Raw genomic sequence first — 24,779 nt, 5'->3', positions numbered from 1 at the left:
GCCATCAGGAACTGGTAGGACTTGGGATTTAAACTGTAGGGGATTCAAGCAGCATGGGGGTCGTTCCCGGGCCCCCACAAAGGTAGAGATGTGCTGTACCAAAACGTGGCACCAGCTGTCATTTTTTCTCTTCCCAACTCTTACCCTATTTCTACGACTGCAGGTTTTCAGGCAGGTACAGCCTCTCTGCTTCAGAGCAAGCACCTGAGTGCTGGCAGCCATCTTACTAGATGCTGGGACCAGGGAGCGCATCTGAAGCACTCTCACTACTGGCTTCTGTCCTCCACGTTTGTGGCACATTTTCCTGAGAAAAATGATTCAAAGCCCCATTTGAAGAAGTGATAGGGATGAGTTACTCAGTCACCTTTCCTGGTGATGGTAAAAGATCAGCAGGAGGAGAAGCTTGGGGCTTAAATTTAAATCTTTCTGATTAGGGTTATTCAACTGTGCTTCGAACGCTAACATCAGGCTCAGCTGCTTTTGCCTTGGAACTCTGTAACTACCACGCCATGAGTCCTCAAGACCAGAGCACACTGCTCAGCCGGAGAAGTGGCCTTACCTAAGTGCTTCGAGCCCTTGGAGATTCAGGAGCACCTACCTGTTCGTTTTCAGTAAGAGCAATTTTTATTGCTTTATTTATTGGAGAAATAAATTACTGTTTCAGCATATTCAAAGCACTGACTGAAAAATGTAACTTAAAACTGATAGTGGTGCCCTGGCTGGTTTAGCTCCGTGGTTAGAGCGTTGGCCCTTGGACTGAAGGGTCTCAGGTTTGATTCTGGTCAAGGGCATGTACCTCGGTTGCAGGATTGATCCCTGGCCCACTGGGGCCATGTGTGAGAGGCAACCAATTGATCTCTTACATCGATGTTTCTCTCTCTCTCCCCCCACAAAAGCAATGGAAAAAATATCCTCTGGTGAGGATTTAAAAAAAAACACCTCACAGTGGCACTGTAGCTGTCCATTCTTTTGTACATCATTAGAAATGTGCTTTGATGTTGAAAGTTAATGTACCTGAACTACATATGAGGTTATTACGGTCAGTAAAGACACAGCCCTTTGGAATATATTGAGTGATATCACCAGGTTTTGTTTTTTTAAGCTTCTCTCACAGAAAGATGCCAGTCTTCTATAGTAATGTATAAGATAAAGTTCAATCAATACAAAGATATTTTATTCAAACACAATGTACCAAATCTTAATTTACATGATTTCAAAACTGAGTTGATTAGTAGACTGCTGTGGGCTCTTCCCTCCTGGTTTCAGCTCATTTCAACATATTGTCACAGTATCCAGTGAAAAGAGGTTCTGCAGCTATCCCGCGTCTGTGGAGCAGATAAAGTATGAATAAAAGACGTTTTAGATTGAGATGACTAATTTCCATCTTAAAGAACTTAGCAGCTTCGATCAGAATCACCAACCACAGCATTAATTATTTTAAAGAGATGGTTAGTGATTCAAGATGGATGTCCAAGTTATACCCAAATTTAGCATAGCTATAAAATGGTTGTAAGTCCAAATATATCTTCTCCTTATAGGTATTATTCCCAGTTTTTCCTAATTAAGTCACTATTTCTTAGATTACATACATTTCTATTTATAGCAAAAATACCCAAGAAGCTAGCTAATGGTAAATAAGGTTTAAAACTCACCCTGGACTTACTAGTATCTTAGCCTTACCGGACCATCCTGCAGCGGTGAGCCGTCAGCCTCTTGTAGGCATCATCTTCATTTCTGACCGACTCCTCACTCCAGAGTCTCTCACCAACAGCACTTGCCCGAGGCCTAAAATTTAAACCACATGTCTCCCAAAGCAATTTAAATGTTTTCACAAAGAATTGAGTTTCTAGCCCGACTGGGCATGGCTCAGCCTGAGCATTGACCTAGGATCCAGATCGCAGTTCGATTCCCTGTCAGGGCACATGCCTGGGTTGTGGGCTCAATCCCCAGCAGGGGGCGTGCAGGAGGCAGCTGATCAATGACTCTCTCATCATTGATGTTTCTACCTCTCTCCCTCCCTCTCCTTTCCTCTCTGAAATTAATAAAAGAAAAAAAAATGAGTTTCTAAATTTCTAATGCTTCCCGACTTGGCCAGGGAAGGAAAACTAGGCACCTTAATTCAAATGTCACCACCTAAATGCCGTACCACAGTCTCGGAGTGAGGTTGGTCGCGTCCACGAATTCTCCCCACAGACAGGCTTCTCCACCGATGACAAGCTGTTTCTGTTCCTTTGAACCTACATTAAAATCATTGAATTGATGGAAGTAGTTGCAGCTTAAGGCTTACATACAGAGGCAATACTGACTCCTCTCTGTATCCCGGGGCAATGTCTTTCTCCTGTAGTCAGCAGGACCCTGGGAGGTGTTCATGGTAGTGGCACAAGAAAAGGTGGCAAACTTGATTCCCACCCCTGACCCTGTGGTGCACATAGTGCTTTTTAGCATGTGTCAACCAATGTGAAAGATACCACTTTATATTGGTTTTCTGCAAACTGATTTGGTCACCAGAAACCTTTTTTCCCCTGGTTGCCTATGAATAGTGTGCCAAGGAATACAAGTTGGAATACTAGTGGCCACCGTGCCCCTGCCTTTAATATCTGTCTCTTGGGAGTGAAAAAGAGACTAAATACCTAATACTTTGTTTTACAGTAATTATGACTTTGATTCTCAGAAAATGCTTTCCAGAGAAAGTTACATCAATTCCTAATAGACCTGTGGTTTTGAAACTTTCTAAAACAGCAAAATCCTTTTTCTCAAAAGAAATTTTATATTCAGGTCTGGTGTACAAACCTAGACAGAGTACAGCTGTTCTTAACAAAGGCAGTATGCGAGCCTGAAGCTCCATGCCTGCTCCTCAAACCCTAAGACTACACGGCCTGAAATCTGCTGAACTGGATGATGGCCTTGTGTAGGTGTATGTTGGAGAGGCACTTCAGAAGAGGAGATGCAAGGTTAATGCAGTCAAACATCCTTAAAATGTAGAGAGCCCTGGCTGGGTGGCTCAGTGGACTGGAGCATCATCCCCCACACCAGCAAGCTTGTGGGTTCAGTTCCTGGTCAGGGCACATACCAGGGCTCCATCCCGGGCTGCAGAGTGTACGGAAGCAACCAGTCGATGTTTCTCTCTCCCTTCCCCTCTCTAAAACCCATAATAAAATAATCCTCAGGTGAGGATTAAAAAATGTAGATAGATAGTAACAAGACTCATCTGTGAAAATGGAGACAAAATCTAAGGGAATCTACTTTTGAAGTTCTTAGATAAGGATCTGGTTTCTTTCACAACATTTCAAATAATACTAAGGCCTTTCTTTTTAAGTAAACACAAATAAAATGAATCACACATAAAAGGGAGGAGAGTCAGTAGGCAGTATCTGGGTAAGGATTTCCTGGGGGGAGGGGAGAAAATCAGGAGAATGGGGGTGCTTCACTTACCGCTAAATGCAAGAGGTTCCACGCGATAGTATTTTACCCAGTCTTGTCCATAACTGATCCAGTCCAAGTACCACGGAGCAGAGAGGATCACGGGGAAGCCAGCTGCTGTGACACTGCTTAGTATAACATCATACCCCTCTTTCCATACTTGAACTACAGTGCCTGGCTGAAGCTATTAAAGTTAAAAATTGCAATATATAATAAGAGATCTAGAAAATACAGTAGATGAAACTTAAAGTGCAAGACTTATAACTAGAAAAATAAGATCCTTGAAAAACCATACACATCGGCCCCTTCCCCCTCAGAATACTATTTCTTCTAGAGACTTAGAAGTTGCATCACCTTTCAAGTTGGATACTTAACTTTTGCGTATTTATGACACCATGCAGGTATAATGAACCAAGGCTGTGGTCCCATCCTACCACACTACTGTTGGACTTACTCTGAAACTGTGAAGATGTCACCAACCCTTCTGGGAAGCTAACACTAATTGCTGGAGTTGCAAAGTCTCAGTTGCCCCAAAGGAAAATAAGGAATTCTGACTATGTGGGAGAGATGCCATTGAAAGGAAAAAGGGTACATTGACCATTTTACTTAAAATGACCTTAATAGCAGTAAGGACTCATTTGTTCTTATCTGTTTGTCCTGCTCTTTCCTGAAAAAAGGAACTTACTTCAAAGCACTTCAATTTGTGATTAATGAGCCGGCAGGGGAAAGGTGAGGGGGCACTAAACAGTGAAGTATATGGAAGAAAAGCAGCAGATGCCCTTAACACTGGCCTCAGTCTGCAGCTACTGCCCAATGGGAGTTCTATGGGAAAGGAAGCTAAGTGTTGGGGAACTGGAGCTTCACTAGGGTTTCTTCCATCCAAGACGTTAGAATATTAAGCCTCTCATATTATCAGAATCAAATGTAGTCTTTGCACTTCTCACCTTCGAGTTATTCTCAAAAACCTCTTGCCAGACTATGGGTCTCTTCTTTACAGTAGAAATAATATCCGTAAGCCTACCATTGGAAAAAAAGGTGATTTCAAATCACAAGCTTAACATGTTTAAAGCATGCCTATTTTCTACCAAGGACTGCAGCATTGAGAGGTACCTTTCAATATCGCACAGCTTTACAGCAGAACCAGCTAAGCTGTGTGACCCCTTCTTCCTAAGACACGGCTCAGAAGCTGGCACAGCTGAATGAATGAGCTAAGCATGCCCCCAAAATAGGGAGAGAGAGCAGCTCATAGGGAAGTATACAAACAGCAATCTCTAGTAATTTCATGGCTATCTCAGAATAAAAGAAACTGACCTAGCCTATAATGTCACCTAAATAACATTCAACAGTTGCTGACAACCAGTCCACAAGTATTTCCTGATATTTAGACCATGCCAGGTGCTCTGCAGGATTTAAAAAAATTAGAATGTATCATACAAAAAGCTAAAGAGGAAAAGACTAGAATCTGGGCTTGCCCAATGCAGGCAAACTGCAGCCTGCAGCTTGTTTTCACGTGGCTCATGAGCCAAAAGTGGTTTTTACATCTGTAAAGTATTGTTTAAAAAATAAAAATGTGCAACCAAATGTGGCCTACAAAGCCTAAGATATTTACTATCTGGCCTTTACAGAAGAAAGTTTACTGATCCCTGCTACAGAGCGGCACTATCCAGTGGAACTTTCTGCAGTGAGGCAAATGTTCATGTATGTGCACTTTCCAATACAGGAGCCACTGACTAACCTCATTCAGCTGCTGGACACTGAAATGTGGCTAATGTGACTAAGGAACTGAATTTTTAATTTCCTTTAACTTAAATGCAAACAGCCACATACGGCTATGGCTACCGTACTGGACAGCACCGGTACAGAACGAAACAGTGCTCCTGAAGGGGACACAAGGGAATGAATTCCAGGGGCGGGATAGTGATGGAGACTGGGAAGGGCAGCCAGGACTCAGCTGAGTTCTCAGGACATACTGCCGTCCTCCATTTCAACAGATGTTAGAGTTGCCGTGTCGCTGATTGGAAGGAAGCCGTGGATAATGCTTCCTCCTTTATGACTTACAACATCTACACCTTAGCAAGGGGTAGAGAGAAAATGAAGAAATAAAACAGTACTGGTAATAGCTAAAACTTCTACAAAAGGCAATGATGAAACAAAAACAAAAAGGCTTGTTTCAAGCGTCTTACTTTTGAATATAGAAAGATTGTAGTTTTTCAAAATCGCTGCCGAAGCCATGCTGCTTCATGAAATTCTGGATATCTGGATTGGAGTGCCTTAAGAAAAAAAAAAAATGATTAAAATGTCATTAAAAGTCTGATATGCCTAATCTATGTAAAGCCAATTTAAAACAGTTAAAGTTGTAGAGTAAAATAAATTTAAAAACTTAAAAACTCAGTTATGCATTACCTTTGTTTTCCATGGCAAATACTTTTTCCCAGCCGCTTTCTTGTAAAAGTGGCTTTCCCTACCTCCCGCCTCTCCCCTCCATCTAATGCTGTTTGCAAAGGGGATTTTTTAGTTGAAAAAGTGCCTCCCCCCCCCTTTACTCACTGCCCTCTCACTAAAGCTGTTCTCATTCACTAGTCTTTTTTTCCCCTTAATCTCCATGTTCTTCTGCATTTTGAGTCTCCTTCCTAAAAGCTTTTACTTTCTCATACCCCCCAAAGCACCGTCTCAGGAGTTGTGTTGCCAGATTAAAACCATGCCAGCAGAGGTATCGCCCCAAGCCTTCCCTTTTCACTTGGAGACCTGTAACCCTACTTCAGATGCAATGGTTAACAAAAGAAGGGTTTTAAAGAATTGTCCTACCAGCAATTAAATGACACCTCGTCTCCTCCCAAATGAAGGAACTGATCTGGAAATACCAAACTGACTTCTTTGAACAATTTAGACAGGAAGCTGTAAGTTGTATTCAAAATAGGATTTATAGGTCCAAAAGGGTTAGAAGGCGAACGTCGATCGTGACATGGAGTCAGGAGATTTTTCTGACCTGGAGGAAAATACGAAGATTCTTTTCTTAAAAAGTATTTTAATCACAAAGACATGGCTTAGCACATGATTATACTACTTTATTTTGTTGAAGCTCTAAGAGACTGTATACAGAAAAAGATAAGCATGCTTACTAAGAGTTACTATGGTGATTTCTCCCAAATAAGATGGAGAATTGTTTCCTGAATCCTATCCCTGTACCTCTTTGTTTCCCTTTCCATCAGCCTCTCTGAGATTTTATCTACTTCAGATATTATCTTGAATATTAATGATTCCCAAATCTTAAGCTTGCCACAACCCTTTTTCGTGAGCTTCAATCCATATTTCAGATTCTCTGCTCAACACAATTAGACGTCCTATCTGCACTTCAAATACAATCCAACAAAAACTAAATTTTCTGCTCCCTAAGCTGCTTCAATAGCTTTTCTTGAGTTTTGTATTCTGGTAAGGGCACTACCATCCTCCTAGTCTAAACTCTTTCCTCACCTCACCACCTGAAGTCCATCAGTTGCCAAGTTCCATGGATTATACTTCCAAAATGTCCCTCAGTTCTGCACATTTTCCATTTCTGCTATCACCATTTTGATCTGGGAATTCAGTCTCTTTCCCCTTCCAATCTGTCACTTTCCTGAAGCGTGGCTCCCTCATGTCCCTCATCTGCTTTCCAGCTTTACTGGTTCCGTGTGTCCTGATGAAGCCCACATTGCTCATGCAAGGCCCTCTACACTGTATTCATCCAGACTGCCTGTCCACTCTTCTCCATGTCTATCCTAATAATACTTATTGAACAGCTATAAAAGTTACGGGCTGGGCTGTATGCTTGACACTCATTTAATCCTCAAAAAATTATATGGTAGCTACTGCTAACATCCCCATTCTAGAGATGGGGAAAATGAGGACGAGATGTTCAGTAACTTACCCAAGGTCACTCAGTTATAAACGGCAGAAGCAGCATTCAAGCCCAGGCAGCGTGGCTCCAGAGCCAGGTCTTAACCACCCTGTAATACGAATCCCCTTCCTCTGCTGCACTGAGCTCCAGCCAGGTGCCTCCTCATGCTACTCCTTCCACCAGCAGCACGAACGTATTCTCTGATCTCTCAAAAGCTTTTTAAGTGTTACCTCATCCATAAAGCCATTTCTTGAATTCACTTACTATGTTCTACTTCTCGTAGTCACTCTTTATGTTTGCCTTTCTCCCTTGTTTTTATACTGGAGGCAGTGCCTAGGCACAGAGACTTGCTCACAACAGACCCACAGTTATTGAATTATATGTCAATAGTTGCTACCTTTTGTGTAAATCACAACTAAGAACAAAATGAGCAAACACCAAGTCATAAAATAAGAGATGCAGGACCTCAAATGTTCAGTTTTTGCAACTCATAAAACACTTACCTTTTCCCCAAGACTGTGTATGTCCGGGGCTATCAAATTCTGGTATGACTCGAATCCCCCATAATCGGGCATATTCGATCACCTTACGGACATCATTTGGGGTATAAACATGAGACAAAGAATAGCTTCCCTGTAAAAGCCATATTGATTAAAATTTAAATGTACCAAATGGATTTGGTCCTGAAAACTTAACAGTTCTGATTGCAGTTCCGTATCTCATAGCTGATTTTTCCAGTGTCACAATGTATTAAATAGTTCCATGTGATGTTGGATGACTCATTTAAATTATTTACCATATCTTATCTATAAGCTCTCAGCATACTTTAGGTTAATTCCACATTTACTGATAGAACTATCTAAACCAGGGTGGGGAATGTCCGGCCTGCGGGCCATATATGCCCGCGAAATCATTTGGTCTGGTCCTGCCAAGGCAAACTGTAGGCAGAGCTCGAAATTCAATAAATCTAGGAGCTTCTTTCATAGCTAATTTTTAAGTTGATAATTTTGAATGGCCCACAAGTGATGTTATAAATATCCAAATGGCCCTAGGAATGTCTTCCATTATGCTGTTTCAATCTCATGTAACCATGCAACAAAACAGAAATAAAATGTTTGACTCCAAAGTGAAACCTCTGGAAATGGAATACATTGCTCTTGTCAATTTAAAATAAAAATCCACAGATTACTACAAAGCATAGCTATTGTCTTTCAAAGTCACTTTAATTACTATCAACTTTAAAAATTCCCCCAGAGACCCTCTGATAAGTGACCAGATATTTCTTTAAGGTTACCCTCAGTTCCTTATTAGAACTCAATACTGGTTGTAACTAAAGATAAAGGTCCATTAAAGGTATGACTGTAGCACATTTCTCAAGGTATAAATATAATATATAAATGTATATATAATGTATATATAATATACAAATATAAATGTTCAACTCCTCAAAGTAGCCTTTCCCCCATCTCGCAAGTCAAATTTGGTATCTAATCAAGATTAGATCTAATATTAAGTCTACCAGTTTATAGTAAATACAGAAGAATGTGTTAATCGACACTACGGGAATGCAATTAGCAAAATCTAGACAGACTATGGGAAACTATCGAACAAATAGCTTCATTTCTTCATCAAAAAATAACATTTTAAGGAAAAAAAAAAGAGATGGGCAGGACTGGGCACCTATAGATCAAAAGAGAATTAGCAGACATATGAACTGACCACAATGTATTGACCTCGCACCCCAATGCAAATTTTTATTTATTTAATTAAGGAAAAGGCTTGGGCCTGGCCGGTGTGGCTCAGAAGTTGAACATCGACCTATCATCCAGGTCAAGGTTCGATTCCCGGTCAGGGCACATGCCGGGGTTGAGGCTCGATCCCCAGTCAGGGGCGTGCAGGAGGCAGCCAGTCGATGACTCTCATCATTGATGTTTCCATCTCTTTCTCTCCCTCTCCCTTCCTCTCTCTGAAATAATAAAGATGTCTATCTATCTATCTATCATCTATCTATCTATCTATCTATCTATCTATCTATCTATCTATCTATCTATCATCTTTTAAAGGGCTTGGGGAAATGGCTCTCTGGATTTTTAATTTTTTTAGCTGCAATAATGTTTCATGGTTTTTGTTTTTTAAACAGGCCTTTTCACAAATGAGATATGACGTCTTGGATTTGCTTCAAAATAATGGTGGGGGGAAATATAGGTGATATAAGATTGTCCATGTTCTGATTATTGAAGCTGGGAGATGAGGACAGGGAAATTCATTAAATTATTCTACTTCTGTATATGTTCAAAATTTTAATATAATAAAATTTTAATATAATAAAAAGTAAAACAAAAGCAAACAAAAACAGGAGTGCTCCTAGCATTTCAGCCCATACTATGTTACAGCACTGGTGAAAGCTTTGGAATTATGGCCAGAGAATGAAATTTTGAGTCCTGGCTCTGCAACTCTGGACAAGGCATATAGCTTCTCAATTACTGTTTCTGGATTATATGGGGTTAAAGTAGATGATACTGAGGCTTGCTCCCAGCTCCACTGGTCTCTAATATGATCAATCTGAACACTTCTGAGACGACCATTATTTTCTAAGAAGGAGCTCTCATTTCTAAAATTACCTACTTCATGTAGCTTTTCAGAGAGAAAAATAGTCACAGAATTCAAAATAATTGTTTAAAACAAATATACAATTGGACTACTTGATAAATAGAATTACTTAACCTTATTTGAATCATGAATGTGTCAGGTCTCCTACATTCATTAAGGTTTTAAAATTTTATTTATATAACCCCTGGAGATTGTTTCCATTTATAATAACAATTATAAAAACAGAACAGTTTTATGGATCTAAAATGCTAAGCCACAGCCTATTAAAAAACATTTAAAACCACAAATATCTTTTACACTTTAATTCTATCCATAAGAAGAAACATTAAAGCTACATTCTAATGAAACTACCAAAATTTTTTGTAGACCACAACATGAATTACTCACTTTATTGCTTAAGTCTGGAAAAGTGGTGCTCTGATAAGGGAAAGACTCGTCATCAACTATGTGCCAGTGGAGAACATTAAACTTATTAAAAGCCATGGCATCCTGCAAAAAACATGTTAAAAATTATATACCACAGATAGAACACATGATCCAATTTACATGTCTCCACTCAAGGATTGTTTCCAATGTGTCTGCTTCCTTTGAAAAATTTCCGCAAAGAAAGAATGTGGAAGAAGTATAAATCCCATATCTTACATAGTCCACATGGCATGCCATATTTCAGAAAGCCTAGATAGAATCTGTACATTCTAAACAGTGAGCTGTAACTGCTCCATGAGCAGGGAGCAAGCTTATACATTCCCAGTAAGTATTGGGGGGTCGGCCAAGGATGGAAAATAGTTCTTGGCTGCTACTATTATATTTGGGAATAGAGCAGAAGAAAGGAGGCATTCAAGTACCAGAGCTAATAATTCCCAGGTCTGAGATTTGAGTGCCAACCCTTCCTTAGAAATAACGCAAATGCAATACAGTTCCAATAAAAATTCTGAGGAGTTTTTGGGGAAACTGACATGCTTACTCCAGAGGAATCAACAATATTTATATAAAATATGATTATTCAAAAAAGATAAAATTATAAAGGGATATTTGCCCTCACAGATAATCCAAATTTAAAGCCTCCCTTCTCCATCGGACTGAAAGGATTTGCTCGTGCCTTTGGGAAATAGCTTACATATAAGGGGATTGTGCAAAGGGATAAATGCAGTGAGGATAATGGCAGGATTTGCATTGCCAGACAAGGGAGTTCCTCGTGGTTTTTAATGAAGACCAGGAGATGGCAAACTTTTTACACAAAGGGCCAGGTAGTAAATATTTTGATTTTGGAGAGCTGTTTGGTTTCTGTCACAACTGATCCTACAGTTGTAAGGCAAGACAATATGTAAACGAATGGACATGGCTGTATTCCAGTACAACTTCATTTGCAAAAATGGGTGACCAGCTGGATTTGGTCCTTGGGCTGTAGTTTGTCAGCCTCTGATACAGACAGATAGAGAAATAGGTAAAGATGTGTGTGTGTATTCACATAAATGTACATAAACATACACACTTATTTTATAGCTCTGATTGCTGAGAGGGCCCAGAAACAATGAGTACACCTACAGCCTGGGTTTTGGTTTCAAAATATCATTCACGAACTAAGTGTTGCTTGGAGAAAAGTCTGATTCCAGGACTGGGAAAGCAAAAAGGTAAGCCTGGAATATTCATGTGCTAAAAAGTCAGAAATTGCTCAAAGATTAAAGGAGACATGCCAAAAGGATACAGGAGTCAGCTAGAAGGACTCCTGCTGGCCAACACTGAGAGTGTGACTATTAAATGGGGATGGTAACAGATTATAGTCCCCTCAAAAAAACCACCAGTAATCCCTGAGTACAAACTGATTTTTAAAAAGTACTTAAAGAGAAACTCTTATCTTACAGTAAAATTTCATGCCAACTAAGAAACATAGAAGGAATGATGGAATTTAGAAAATCACCACCACCTGGTGGCCAACTTAGTAATAACTGATTTAGGCAAGAATCTGGGTGCTGCCCGGCCGGGCGTGGCTCAGCTGTTAAGCGTCGACCTAGGATTCAGGCGATCAGGGTTCGATTCCCGGTCAGGGCACATGCCCGGGTTGTGGGCTGCAGCCGATCAATGACTCTCTCTTATCATTGATGTTTCTATCTCTCTCCCTCTCCTTTCCTCTCTCTGAAGTCAATAAAGATATATTTCAAAAAAAAAAAAAATCTGGGTGCTAAGACTAGTGGGTAAATGCCGGATTAAGAACAGGAATTTTACAGACTCTCAAAATATTGTCCCACAAGATACTTATTTACTTATAAGTACAAAATACTTTTTAATTAACCTTACCTGGAGAAACCTGGCAGATGGCATCTTAGTCAAGTTATAAGAGTTAACACTACCAATACTGGAAAATAAGGCTGCCTGCCACCTGACGTGCCCAGAGCAGAACAGGGGGTTACATCTGCCTCAGTCCTGCTAAAAATGCACAGCCTGAATCTAATCATGGGAAAAGACAAGCTGAAGTACATTCTACAAACTAATTGGGAAAAATGTCATGGTCTGGAAAGTCAAGTAAAGATAAATAGTTCCAAATTAAAGGCATCTAAAAAGACATGACAGATAAATACAACACCTGATCCTGCATTGGATGCTGAACCTATAAAGAACATTATTGGAATAACTGATGGCATGTGAATGGGGTCTGAGGATTATGTCAATTTCCTGATTTTTGATGGTTGTACTATAGTTATTGAAATAAGTGCTATTTTTTAGGAAATCCAAAGAGAACTATTAAGGGGTACTGGGGTGTTTCATGTGCAAATTGCATATGGTTTAAGAAAAATAAGGCAAATATGGCACAATTTTTAAATTGAGTTGTCTGGGTAAACAGTGTGGGGGAGTCCTTTGCACTCTTCTTACAACTTTTCTGTAAGTTTGAAATTACTTCAAATAAAAACAACTTCTAAAGTTACAGAAATTAAAACCATCTATGCTGGCCCAAGAAGATAAACTGGTAAGTAGGACAGACTGAGAGTTCAGAAAATGACTTGTGTATTTATGGAGTTTAGTATTTGCTAGTCATGATACGGAAAGCAGTGGGGAGATTATAGATTGCTCAGAAATGATGTTGGGACTAACTACTGGAGAAAAAACAAAATTAAAGCAAACACCCACAACAACCCAATTCTAATTGAATCAAGAATAAGAAAAAACATAATCTAAAAGAAAATTTGAGAGGTTTTTATATTTATACCTGTTTTGGAAGCCTTTCTTAGCATACCTCCCAAGGTCAAAAACAATAGAGGACAATATTGAAAGAAAATACTTCATAAAAAATTAAAACTTCTACAGACAAAAGACACTATACTATAAACATAGTTTAAAAAACACAGAAAACTTCACAATATATGATGGATAATAATATCATAAATATAAACAAATATAAAAGTATCATTGGCACATCTATAAACCAATATAACATTAAAGAGCTCTTAAGTCAACAAGGAAGGAATTAATGTTCTAGAAGACAAAATGCACATCGAAAATAAACTTGTAGTTTGCAATGCCAAAAATACAAATAGTTAGTAAAAGAGGCTTATATTCACTAAAAATTAAAGAAGTGCAAATAAAACAAGGAGATACACTTCATCACCAGGTTAGCAAAGAATGTGGCAAAGCTGTGCCCCACTGTTCGCCACGCACGCGACGGTGTGACCTCTCTAGAAGGCAATCTCACCGTCCGTCCCAAAAGGTAAACCGTATACAGTCTTAAGCCCAGAGATTCACTTCTAAGAATGTATCCTCAGGAAATATTCCTGACAAGTGTGCAAATATAAGAATGCTACTCTGCAGTGCTATTTGTGATGATAATAAATTAACGTAGATGTCCATCAGCAGGAGACTGGTTAAATACGTATCACGGTATATAAAACGGAATATTCAACTGTTTAAAAAGATTGATATAGCCCTTATATAGTCTTTCATGGAAAGATGTCCCTAACAGTCTATTTTAAAGGTAGCAAAGTATAATCCCATTTAAGTTTTTTAAAAGTCACATTATTTGTTAATATATTTATTTTTTAAGTCTAAAATGAAATAAATGGGACATAAAAACTTACGTTGATCTTTGGTAAATTATGGGATTACCACCTATTTTATTACGTGAAGTTTTTACACTAAACATTTCATAAAAGTGACTAATGTCTTTTGGAGGAAAAAAAATCGGTATTAATGTAAATGTAAGAATAATTTTTTAATAACATGGTGTATTTGTAAATGATCAAGTGAAGATACAGAAAAACATGGGAGGAAACCTCCCAGCCCCACCACTATAAATTGGCAGTGATGATGGGGATGAACCAATAAAAAGTCTGTGGGAGAAAATAGTTATTGTCAGCCTGGCACCCAGCTCTTACCACCTGAGGTTACACATACCTTTGGGACATTTCCCTAGGTATAAAGCAGCTCCCAGACTTCCTCTGCCACTATAAAGAAAGTGGAGGTCCCAAATTAAAGGAACTAACTAGAGGTACCGAGACGGCACATTCCTCACCATGACTCGACAAGGGAGAGTATACAAGAGGCCAGGAGAGTATGAAAACTGTCTTTCTCACCTGAAACCTGTATGATCGTGCTGACCAATGTCACCCCAGTAAATTTAATCAATAAATTAAATTAAAACTGTCTTTCTGTTAATCCTGGTTAAATCTGCTGAGTCCCCCGCCCCCATGAAAACAAGAGGGTGATTCCCTAGGGGAGCCCCTGCTTTGCAGCTAAGGAAATACACTTCACAAGGAAGAGGGGAGAAAGCCCAGTGCTTCCACTTAGTACATGAATAGCATAAGCAACCGACGTAAAGTAACGACATAAAGGGACACATCCTCAGGATATACAATGGGTTAAAAGAAAATAATTACCTACCAGAGTTTTAAGAATACTGTTAACTGGCAGATAGTGTCTGGCTGTATCAATTAAAATTCCTCTATGAGGAAACCTGGGAGAGTCACTAACGGTGGATTCATTGACGGTGAACTGTAAGACAAAATAAATTTCAATTTATTTTTAGAAGTTTCTCTTGATTTGAGCTCAATAAAGACTACATCTATCCATGCACATATTGGATAAAAAGATTAATTTAGAAGAAAAAAGATGTGAAATTTACCAGCTAAGATAAATATTTGGGGAGAAGAAACCTTCAAGAAGCAATCACTAGCTAAAAAGCTTACATTTTTCTTGTAGTAATATGTTTTCCCAAAAACGCAGGTAACGTATGACGGTAATACTTACAGTCCCATAAGCATCTTGATAAATTAACTGGCTAAAGGTCTCTAAACCTAGGGAAAAGTAAAATTTATAGTTTATTGTATAATTTATAAAATAATAAGCTGAAACAATAAAAGCTGTACTATCCAAACACAGAACCATAACCATGTAAGGCAAATAAAATTAAATGATAGTGTTATATCGTTATTCTCTAACATTTTCTAAAGGCTCAATTTTCAAAAAAATCCCTGTTGCTATTAATAAAAGTAACTTCATAGTTCCTGTAGCCCGTTTGAATAAGCACAAAAAAAGGATAGTGATTTTAAAACCAAAATAACAGTTTCTAATACAGTAAATTTACAGCAGCATGAGTAGGAGTTTTTATGATAAAATATAGACACTTTAGAAGGTACCTAAACTTAAAGAGGGAAAAAAGGCTCAAAAAACCACCATGAAACTTTAAAGGCCCAACTGCAACTTACAATGTTTTACTCACAGCCACAAAGCCTATCTCCTGAACATTTTTTACTCACGTGGCCTGTTCCCTTAATACACTATATTACAGGGCAATTCCTCTACGCAGGCTTGAGTTTACCAAAATTCCACATTCTAGCTGCCAACTACATAGCCAGGGAAGATTTTAACCTAACAGTTCAAAGTCAGAAATGAGAGGGGAGATGTTAAAATTGATTATTGTAGGAGACTACTATGAACGATTACGTGCCAACAAGTTTGACAACCTGGAAGAAATGGATAGACATACAACCTACCACGACTAAATTATAAAGAAATAGGAAACCTGAACAAACTGATTGCTAGTAAGGAGGCTGCATCAATAATCAAAAACCTTTCAACAAACAAAAGTCCAGGACCAGAGGGCTTCACTAGTGAATTCTACCAAGCATTTAAAGAAGAATTAATACTCATTCTCAAATTTCCCACAAAACAGAAGAGGAGGGGACACTTCCAAACTGATTTTACGAGGTCAGCACTACCCTGCTACCAAATCAGACATGACACAGAAGAAAATTACAGTTGAAGTCCCTGATGAACACAGGTGCAAAAACCCTCAACAAGATATTAGGAAGCAAATTCAATGATCCATTCAAAGGGTCACACAGCACGGTCAAGGGGGATTTGTTCCAGGGATGTGCGGAGGGTTCATCCAAGATCAATGTGACACATCCCAGGAAGAGATGCTGAAAAAGCGTTTCACAAAATTCAGCGTCCATTTATGATAAAAACTCAACAAAATGCATATAGAGGGACCATACTCTCAACATAATAATGACCATTTATGACAAATTCAGTAAAATTAGAAGATACAAAATCAATATCCCTACACACTAATGACAAATTATCAGAGAAATTAAGAAAATGGTCCCATTTACAGTTGTATCAAACAGAGTAAAATATCAACGAATAAATTTAACCAAGGAGGTGAAAGATCTCTACCCTGAAAACTATAAAATATTGACAACTTACTGTACATTTTAAATACATACAGTAAGTCACCACAGATCCCAAGAAGGTTGGTGTAGCAGCAAAGTGAAAGGGAAGTTGTGAGAACAACAACAGAGCTTTAAAAAAATAATTGAAAAGTATGATAGAGGTGTTCACATGTCTGATCTGGCTACTAAATAAAAACTGATGACTGGCACAATTTTAAAACACGAAGAGGCCATCAAGAGTGCTGACGTTGCCAAGGGTGTGACAGTGCTCACGAAACAGTGATCACAGGCAACTGAGAAAGGCTAAAATGGAATCCTCTGTGGTTTGGAACAAATTAATTCCATTTACATTATTTCTAATGGGAAATAATGTAATGGTTTTCAGACAAATCACTTTTTGAACAGTCTTCCAGAACCAATTAAGCTTAAGAACCAAGGTTCTGCTATATATATAAATGACCCAGATGGTAATGATTGCAGTTACGTTTGTAGTAAATACCGATATTTTCATGTTCTACTTTGAAATAAGATTATGATCATGCCACTTTTATTATGACTATAAAACAATGATTATTTGATTATTTATATATGATTATTGTACTTGAGATAACACTCAACCTGAGTCAAACCCAAAGCTGCCTTTATTGTTAAGTACTATTAACTTTGGTTAGCTCATGCTAAAGAATATTATCTTTTTTAAAAACCTTACTATTTGGAAGTCAGTATAATATCTACTAAGAAGAGGTAAAATGAGCTTTTGTATAGCAAAAGTAAATGACCCAAAGCCCAAACTTTGAAGTTCAGACTCTGAAATTCACAGGAAAAGCGTTTAGGGTTCCTCTCTGCCCACTGCTTCCACTCTAGTGTTCCAACCACTCTTTGTCCTTTCACTGTTCCTGTAAACTTCGTTACGTTTCTAAATCCACGGGCATTTAAATGGGGGGAGGGGCCTCTCCCGCTCTCTGTCCTCATGGTTTGTGCTGGCGACTCTTATCGTGCTTTCTCACAAGATCCTCAGGATCAGGCGAGTCCTGGCCAGAGAAGCAGACCTGTCCCATTCCCCGGTGCGCCGATGAAAACTGGCAACAGGTTCAGGCCTGACTCCAAGAGGAGACAGCGGAGGAGAGCCAGCTCAGCCCACGTGTCGCAGGTGAGGTGGCTCAGTCATGCTGTGTCAAGGCCGTCAGCACCTTACCATATCAAGCTGCAAACACCACCACTATCTGGACAGCCAGACATGTTTTTAATGGGAAGATGGTTTTTCTCTTTGTCCGCTGCTTGACTAGTAGATTGGTTCAGTACTAGATATGAGAGAACTTTTATTTTAAGAAACAGCCAAAAATAAATAAATAAAATGAGGGGAAACAGTGCTTGTTACTGAAGGCAGCAAGGAGTGAGAGTGAGCCCGGCCGGTGTGGCTCAGGTGGCTGAGCGACATCCCCTGCACCAGGAGGCCACTGGCTCCATTCCGGTCAGGGCACGTGCCCAGGTTGTGGGCTCGATCCCCAGTAGGGGGCGTGCAGGAGGCAGCCCGTCAATGTTTCTCGCTCTCTCCCCCTCTCCCTTCCTCTCTTTGAAATCAATAAAAACATATTTAAGTGAGAGTGAAACAAAATCCCCTACTCAGGTCATGTTGGGGCCATTTATAACTCTGGAACATGGCAGTTCCAAGAGCATCAGTGAATTTACAGCACTGGATGCAATAACCCTAGCTTTTTTTAAAATACATCTTTATTGATTTCAGAGAGGAAAGGAGAGGGGGAGAGAGAGAAAGAGAAACATCAATGATGAGAGTCATTGATCGGCTGCCTCCTGCACGCCCCCGACCGGGGATCGAGCCCGCAACCCGGGCATGTGCCCTGACCGGGAATCGAACCCCGATCGCCTGGATCCTAGGTCGACGCTCAACCGCTGAGCCACGCGCGGCCGGGCGACCCTAGCTTTTTAAAAGGTCAGCCTGAAATCATTTTGGAAATACCCAACAACCCATTCTACCAAGTGTCTGAGGAAGCAGTTTTGCTTGTTTCCCAAAGCACCAACTGAAAAGATTTCTTTACTAGAAAAGAGCAACGAAACTTTATAGGCCTTACCTCGTAATACTCCCCAGACTCTGTTGGCCTTGAGGACAGCCACTGGTCCTTTCACAATTAAAGTATCTGTATTGGGGGGAAAAAGGTTGGTTAATCCCTCAGTGACACACAGTAAGCTTCCTAAGCATGCAGTTGGTATTTCTAGACCATTCTTTTCTTCTGAGCTCCAGACCTGTTTCCCCAGCTGCCTCCTGTACATCTTCACTCGGATGTCCTGTAGATTCCTTTTACTTTTTAAAAAAAAAAAAAGTTTTTATTGATTTATAGATGGAAGGGAAGGATGAGGGATAGAGAGACAGAAACATCGATGAGAGAGAAACATCATCGATGAGCTGCCTCCTGCACGCCCCTACGGGGGCATGTGCCCTGACGGAATCAAACCGGCAACCTTCTGGTGCACAGGACGCTCAACCAACTGAGCCACACCTGCCAGGGCCCCTGTCTGCACTTTTGCACCATACTTTTGTTCTAAAAGGGCATATATACAAATAACATATATTCTCCTTTAAAAACTGTGAAATGGTATAGGTCTCCTTTGAGATACCCACTCAACTCCCTCTATTGTCCTCAGAGGAAACATCAGGCTTTTCATAGGCATTTTCATACATATAACAAGAAAATACAGGATTGCTTTACGTGTGTTCCTGTTGATACATAAACACACAAGTAAATTGCATCAAACATCCTTGATATATGTAATTATTTCTGTATAGTATAAATGAGTCCACTTTTGGTTCTGAGGGTAGCAATTTTTATTAGATAATGCTGTAACACTTACACTTCCTTTGACATTTCCTCACACTCTGGAACACCACCTGATATCTTGTTATTTCTATTTGTGTATGTTACTTTTATCATCGTCATCATCAACTTGTTTAAAACTTAAAACTAGTTTATCCTTCCAGGAGAAAATTTCATAATCAGCTTGTCTCAAGAAACTCCCTTTCAGAATAAAAAGGGTTTGCAAAGCTGAATGGAAGATAAGCTGTAACTCTCCAGTCTCTATTTCCTGGGATGTGTAATATGTCTTTGTACTGCGAACAGTCAGCAAAGATTCCCTGATAACTTAATGACCATTTCTATCTTCATTCAAACTGCAAAACCTAATTCATATAGTGTCTTGAGTTCTATCAAGTGAAATCACATGGTTTATGTTGGCAAATTATCTTGTTTCTCTTCCAAGAACAGCTATAGCACTGAAGAGAAATGTATTATTAAGAAATCTCATCTATACCAAGAGCATGGGGCAGTCTAAGGACAAAGAATCACTCTTTTCTCACATACAGTCTCCTTTCTATTTTTACACCCAGCTCATCAGTCTGCTCTCTCTGCACTAATCTATGTCACACGTCCTCATGTTGCTCCTCTTTGACTCTCTGATCTAGTTCCACATTGCTGCCATTCAGTACACCCTATGGAAAAGGTCTGCCCAACTGTTTATTCCTTCTACAACAATTAGGGAAAAGCCTTAGAGAATGTTTTAGGCAACAACAAAAAAATCATGTAGCTAAATGTTGACTATGTTGTTGAGCAAATGAAATAGCTCCCCCCTCCCAGAGTTCTGCATTACCTTTGTGTGGAATCAGATTATAAATAGAGATCATGGATATAAGCATTGATCTGTCTTCAAAATTAAAGTTAAGAAATTACCTAGTTGTCCAAAAATAAGGGATTAGCCAAGTTAGTTACGGCACATCCAGACAGTGATAGAACATTACTCAGCCATTAACAATGATGTTTCAAGCCCTGGCTGGTGTGACTCAGTGGTTAGAGCACTGGCCTGTGCACCAAAGGATCACGGGTTCGATTCCAAGGGCACACACCTCGATTGCTGGTTGACTCTCTGAGGGAGGCAACCAGTTGATGTCTCTCTCTTACAGCAATGCTTCTCTCTCTCTTCCCCCGCACTCCCTTCTGTCTCTGAAAAACAATGGAAAAAATATCCTCAAGTGAGGATTAACCAAAAAAAAAAGTATCACTAAATAGAAAAATATTTAGTGAAATACATGTTTATAATGCATTGTTGTATAAAAAAAGCAAAATACAAAATCACATGTACAGAATTAATCCATTTTCATGTCATTAGCATGTTTATGCATTTGTAAAATATTTAAACTAATTACTCTTTTTAAAAATCTGAAATAACAGTGGTTAACCGAGTGCTGGAGTTATAAGTGATTTATTTCCTCCACTTACTGTACTTTTATCATCAGACTTTGATGATAGTTTATTTTTTTAAAATATATCTATTGATTTCAGAGAGAGGAAAGGAGAGGGAGAGATAGAAACATCAATGATGAGAGAGTCATTGATCGGCTGCCTCCTGCACGCCCCTGACCGGGAATCAAACCCCAATCACCTGGATCCTAGGTCGATGCTCAACCTCTGAGTCACGCCCGGCTGGGCTTTGATGATAGTTTTAAAAATATGAGTTTAATTATAAACTCACTAGCGAAGACCTCACAATAGTTCATGGCGTGAAGACTACTCTTGGCACTTAAGTCTGTAACAGCTTTAATTAGGACACACTCACATCACATAGGTACTCACAGGACTCATCTGAAGAGATGCTGGGGAACATTTCACATTCTGACTCAAGGACAATTGAGACGAGAAGCTGCTGTAGGTTTTCCTCCTGAACGTGAAGTTTCTTGGGGTGATAATACACCATGTGGGTTCCAAAAATGAAGTTATGATATCTGTGTGGGAAATAAATTCAAACAGGTTTTAAACCACTGAAGCCAGGTTTTAAATACATAGGTGGCAGCAGATATTGCAGTTGACCCCTCAAATCCAAACTATCCCGCATTAGTCCAAACAGGGCTCTCACCCCACACCGCACATTAGAGTCACCTGGGGAACTTTTTGAAAATACTGATATCCAGACCTTCAGAGTCAGAACCTTGGAGAGTAGGATCCAGGCATGGAAATTTGAAAAGTTCCCGGCACTCCCAGGTGACTCAAGAAGTCCCCAGTGAGCCAGTAATCAAACCCATGATGGTAATCCAATCCCTCTTGAGTGTACAAGCCAATTCTGACCAGTGATGGCGTGGGGCTGGGTTACAGGAGGAAGTCTCCTCTCCTAACCGACACGGGGGCCCACTGCACCACACTAAAGATGGCAGGGCAGAGATGGAAAGAATACGATTTTTCTAATGGCCTTGTTCAGCCAGTTAGTCAGCTGTCCCTGAAATCCTCCCTGCTCTTGGACGTCCTGATGTGTGAGAGAATGGGTTTTCTTATTGCTAAGCCAGACTGAGCCAGGGTTCCTGCTACCTTCCAACAAAAGCATCCTAGCTAATACGTGAACCTGCAAGAAATGTCGCCAGACCACAAGATCCTCACTAGGGCCTTGAAATTTTTACCATATGCTGCTGGTTACCCAAGTATCGGAGAAAGGGGATGTTAAATAAACACTTGAATATGCTAAAAGATAAAAGATCAGGTAGGCTTCAAAGCAAGTGTTTAAGTAATAGTTTTTGTGGCTTTTTTTAAAATAAAGAATAGTTTTATTAATTTTCAGAGAGAGGAAGGGAGAAGAGAGTAACATCGATGGATGTGAGGGCACAGCGCAGGCTGCCTCCTGCACACCCCCTACTGGGAATTGAGCCCACAACCAGGCAGGTGCCCTGACCTGGGGTCTAACCAGCATCCTTCTGGTGAATGGGAAGACACCCAACCAACTGAGCCACACTGGCCAGGGCTACCTAGTACTTTAGAGATGATGATAAGCCGGAAGGTTGTGTATGCTACTTGTGTGTAAGAACGTCTTTTGTTTTTCCACAGTAAGGAGAGGTAAGAAAGTTCTGATGAACCTGGACGTGTACGGCAATTAGCCAGTGAGAGCAGAAGGGAGGAAGGTGCTGCGGGCCCTTTGCACAGAAAAACCTCGGTGGATTCAAAAGGCAACTAAGAGCACTGATCTACACTTTAAAATGGTTAAATGGTGATCTTACGTGTATTTTACCACATTGGGTGCTGGCTTGTCCCAAATAAGGGAAGTCCTGGCCCAGGATATTAAAACTCTGACAGCAAACTCAGACTGTTCAGAGGCAGTGGTGAAGGTTTATTGTGCTTCACAGATGTTGGGTTTTTTTTTTACAAGTTGAAGGCACACAGATTACGTACGACTCACTTTATTGTGCGTTTGCTTTATTTCTGTGGCTGGGACGGAACCCGCAGTGTCTCTGAGGAAGGCCGGTGTCTGGGTTAGTTCAGCCTTTCAGGAACCGACAGGGCGAAGCTGTTTGTTCATTAGAGAAGGAGGAGCACGTGATGGACCCTGTCCTGTCCAGAAGCTACAGAAGCGGGGCTCCCAGACAGGAGCGCGGGGCTCTGCAGGGCTGGGGCCGAGGCCGGGTGTGTCCCGCCTGCGGGGGGCTTGGGGGCGGCTCTGTCAATCTGAGCCTTTCCAGCCCCATCATGGTTTTACTCTGAAACAGACTCTGCCCTCCCGCGTTCCTGGAACGCTCACCGGGCTGCTTCCAGCCTTAGGCACCGGGCTGTTGGACAAAGCCGGGATCATCCAGGCTGCTTCACACCCAGGCACAGGTTAGTCAGGCACGCTGGGGGTGACCTGGATGACCTACGCTGCCTGGGAATGCCGAGCCTCGTTTTCCCACGTCTCACAGCCCTTCAAGTCCTGCTTCACAGCCATTGTTAATTGTCACCCATGCTTTCCTGCCCTACTCACATCCCTTCAGCGTATGGCCAAGCCCTTGTTTTACTGGTGGCATGGCAGGAAGGGACGTCCAATCTTAGAAGCATGAGTCCCAAAGCAAGTATGATAAGTGTTTGCTTTTAGAAGCTTGCCCGCCCAAGCTTCGCCAGGCGACCGCGGTCCTCCTCCCTCTCAGCGCTCCAAGGCAGCCGCCCACCCGGTCGCCCGCCGCGCCCTCGCCTGGGCTCCGGCCGGTCCCGCCCGCGGGCAGGTTCGAAGCCGCAGGCTCCTTGGGGTGCGTGCCCGGAAGGAAGGCAACCGCGCCCCCGGCCGCACGGAGCTGAAGGAGGGCGGGCGCCCCCCTGCGGTCAGCACCCGGGGCCGCGCGTGCGATTCAGCTAGTTCTGCATTTTCCCACCAACTGTTTGGTGTCCCGCAGGTACAATTAAGCTACAATACCCACAGGAAAGAGACAAAACTGGGGGGGGGACCTCAGGACAGCCCCGCCTACACAGGCCTCTCAGTGGGGGCCGGCGTGGGGCCCCGTGAACCGCCCCCAAGCGCAGCCGGGCTGCGGGCGGCCTCGCCGCACAACCCACCCGGCCCGGGAGCTGCGGGACTGAGCAGAAGCGGGGAGCAAGCGCGTGACTGGGGCTGGGAGACACGCTCGGGTGCCGTGGAGGACCGACCGTACCCAAGGAATCAGATGAAAACACGGAACATTTTGGAACCGCTCTGGGAGGGGAGGGCGGTTTCAGGCAGCGCTCCCACCTCAGGGCTTCCCGCCCTCTGAACCGCGCCCCGGCTGCGGGCAGGTGGGAGGCTGGGGCGGGACCCCGTCCCCGAGCTTCAGGCGCTCGTCTTCCCCCGGAGCTCCCCGGGAAAGGCAGCTGCCCCCCCTCCGAGGGGCACACGGCCGCGGATTCCGAGGGCCCCCCACGCAGAGCAGGGCTCCCGGGCGCCCAGGGTGGCCCGGGGGCGGCGGCGGGAGCGCGGGCGTCGCTGCGCTTCCAGCTCGCTCAGCCATCTTCCAGACCCCCGTGGAGTCACCACCCGGCGCTCAGTCGGCGAAACGGGGACCAGAGCGGCGCCCCGGCGCCCGCCCCGCGCCGCCCCGCCCCGCCCCGGCGGGCGCACTCACCGCCGAAACGCCTCCTGCAGGAGGGCGCAGGAGCCGGGGGCCCCCGAGGAGGGGTCGAGGGAGATGTAGAAGTCGTCGGGCGAGAGGCGCAGCAGGCGCGAGGTCGCCTGCACCGACAGCGGCAGGGGCCACAGGGCCGGGCTCTGCGCGCCGAGGGCGCCGGGGGCCTGCGCCGCCAGCCACGCCAGCGCCGCCAGCAGCGCGGGCAGCCCCGCACGCCCCGCACGCCCCGCACGCCGCAGCCCGCGCCGCTCCATGGCCGCTCCGCCGCCGCCGCGCCAACCCCCGGCCCGCCCGGGACTAGGAAGCCCGGCGCCCCCGA

General features: G+C 42.2%; 2 protein-coding genes across 5 annotated transcripts in view; one reads left to right on the top strand and one right to left on the bottom strand.

Moving 5' to 3' along the window:
• Positions 1-22,790, top strand: part of GFM2 (GTP dependent ribosome recycling factor mitochondrial 2) — a 63,762-nt gene extending 40,972 nt beyond the window's left edge. For 2 of the 4 annotated variants that reach the window (XM_016205249.2, XM_016205253.2), the window contains one exon: positions 435-1,368. In XM_016205249.2, the coding sequence (XP_016060735.1) occupies positions 435-563 (129 nt within the window). In that variant the 3' untranslated portion in view covers positions 564-1,368. Of the gene's footprint in view, positions 1-434; positions 1,369-3,821; positions 5,808-22,442 lie in introns of those variants that run through there. The other 2 variants (XM_016205251.2, XM_016205250.2) reach the window with 2 other exon arrangements.
• On the bottom strand, positions 1,153-24,541 carry HEXB (hexosaminidase subunit beta). Its single transcript, XM_087815414.1, has 14 exons — positions 24,458-24,541; positions 21,207-21,355; positions 18,657-18,722; positions 15,140-15,186; positions 14,774-14,884; positions 10,292-10,393; positions 7,798-7,927; positions 6,226-6,406; positions 5,604-5,690; positions 4,365-4,437; positions 3,433-3,604; positions 2,147-2,237; positions 1,681-1,785; positions 1,153-1,325 (listed from the first exon to the last, which is right to left on the bottom strand). The coding sequence occupies exons 2-14, from the start codon at positions 21,325-21,327 to the stop codon at positions 1,268-1,270; spliced, it is 1,344 nt and encodes a 447-aa protein (XP_087671540.1). The 5' UTR covers positions 21,328-21,355; positions 24,458-24,541; the 3' UTR covers positions 1,153-1,267.
• Between the last annotated feature and the right edge of the window lie 238 nt (positions 24,542-24,779).

Source organism: Miniopterus natalensis, chromosome 3 (assembly GCF_054644295.1).
Source record: "Miniopterus natalensis isolate mMinNat1 chromosome 3, mMinNat1.hap1, whole genome shotgun sequence".
NCBI classification, from domain to species: Eukaryota; Metazoa; Chordata; class Mammalia; order Chiroptera; family Miniopteridae; genus Miniopterus; species Miniopterus natalensis.
Note: the sequence above shows the minus strand (reverse complement) of the source record. Positions and strands in the feature narration are given on the sequence as shown.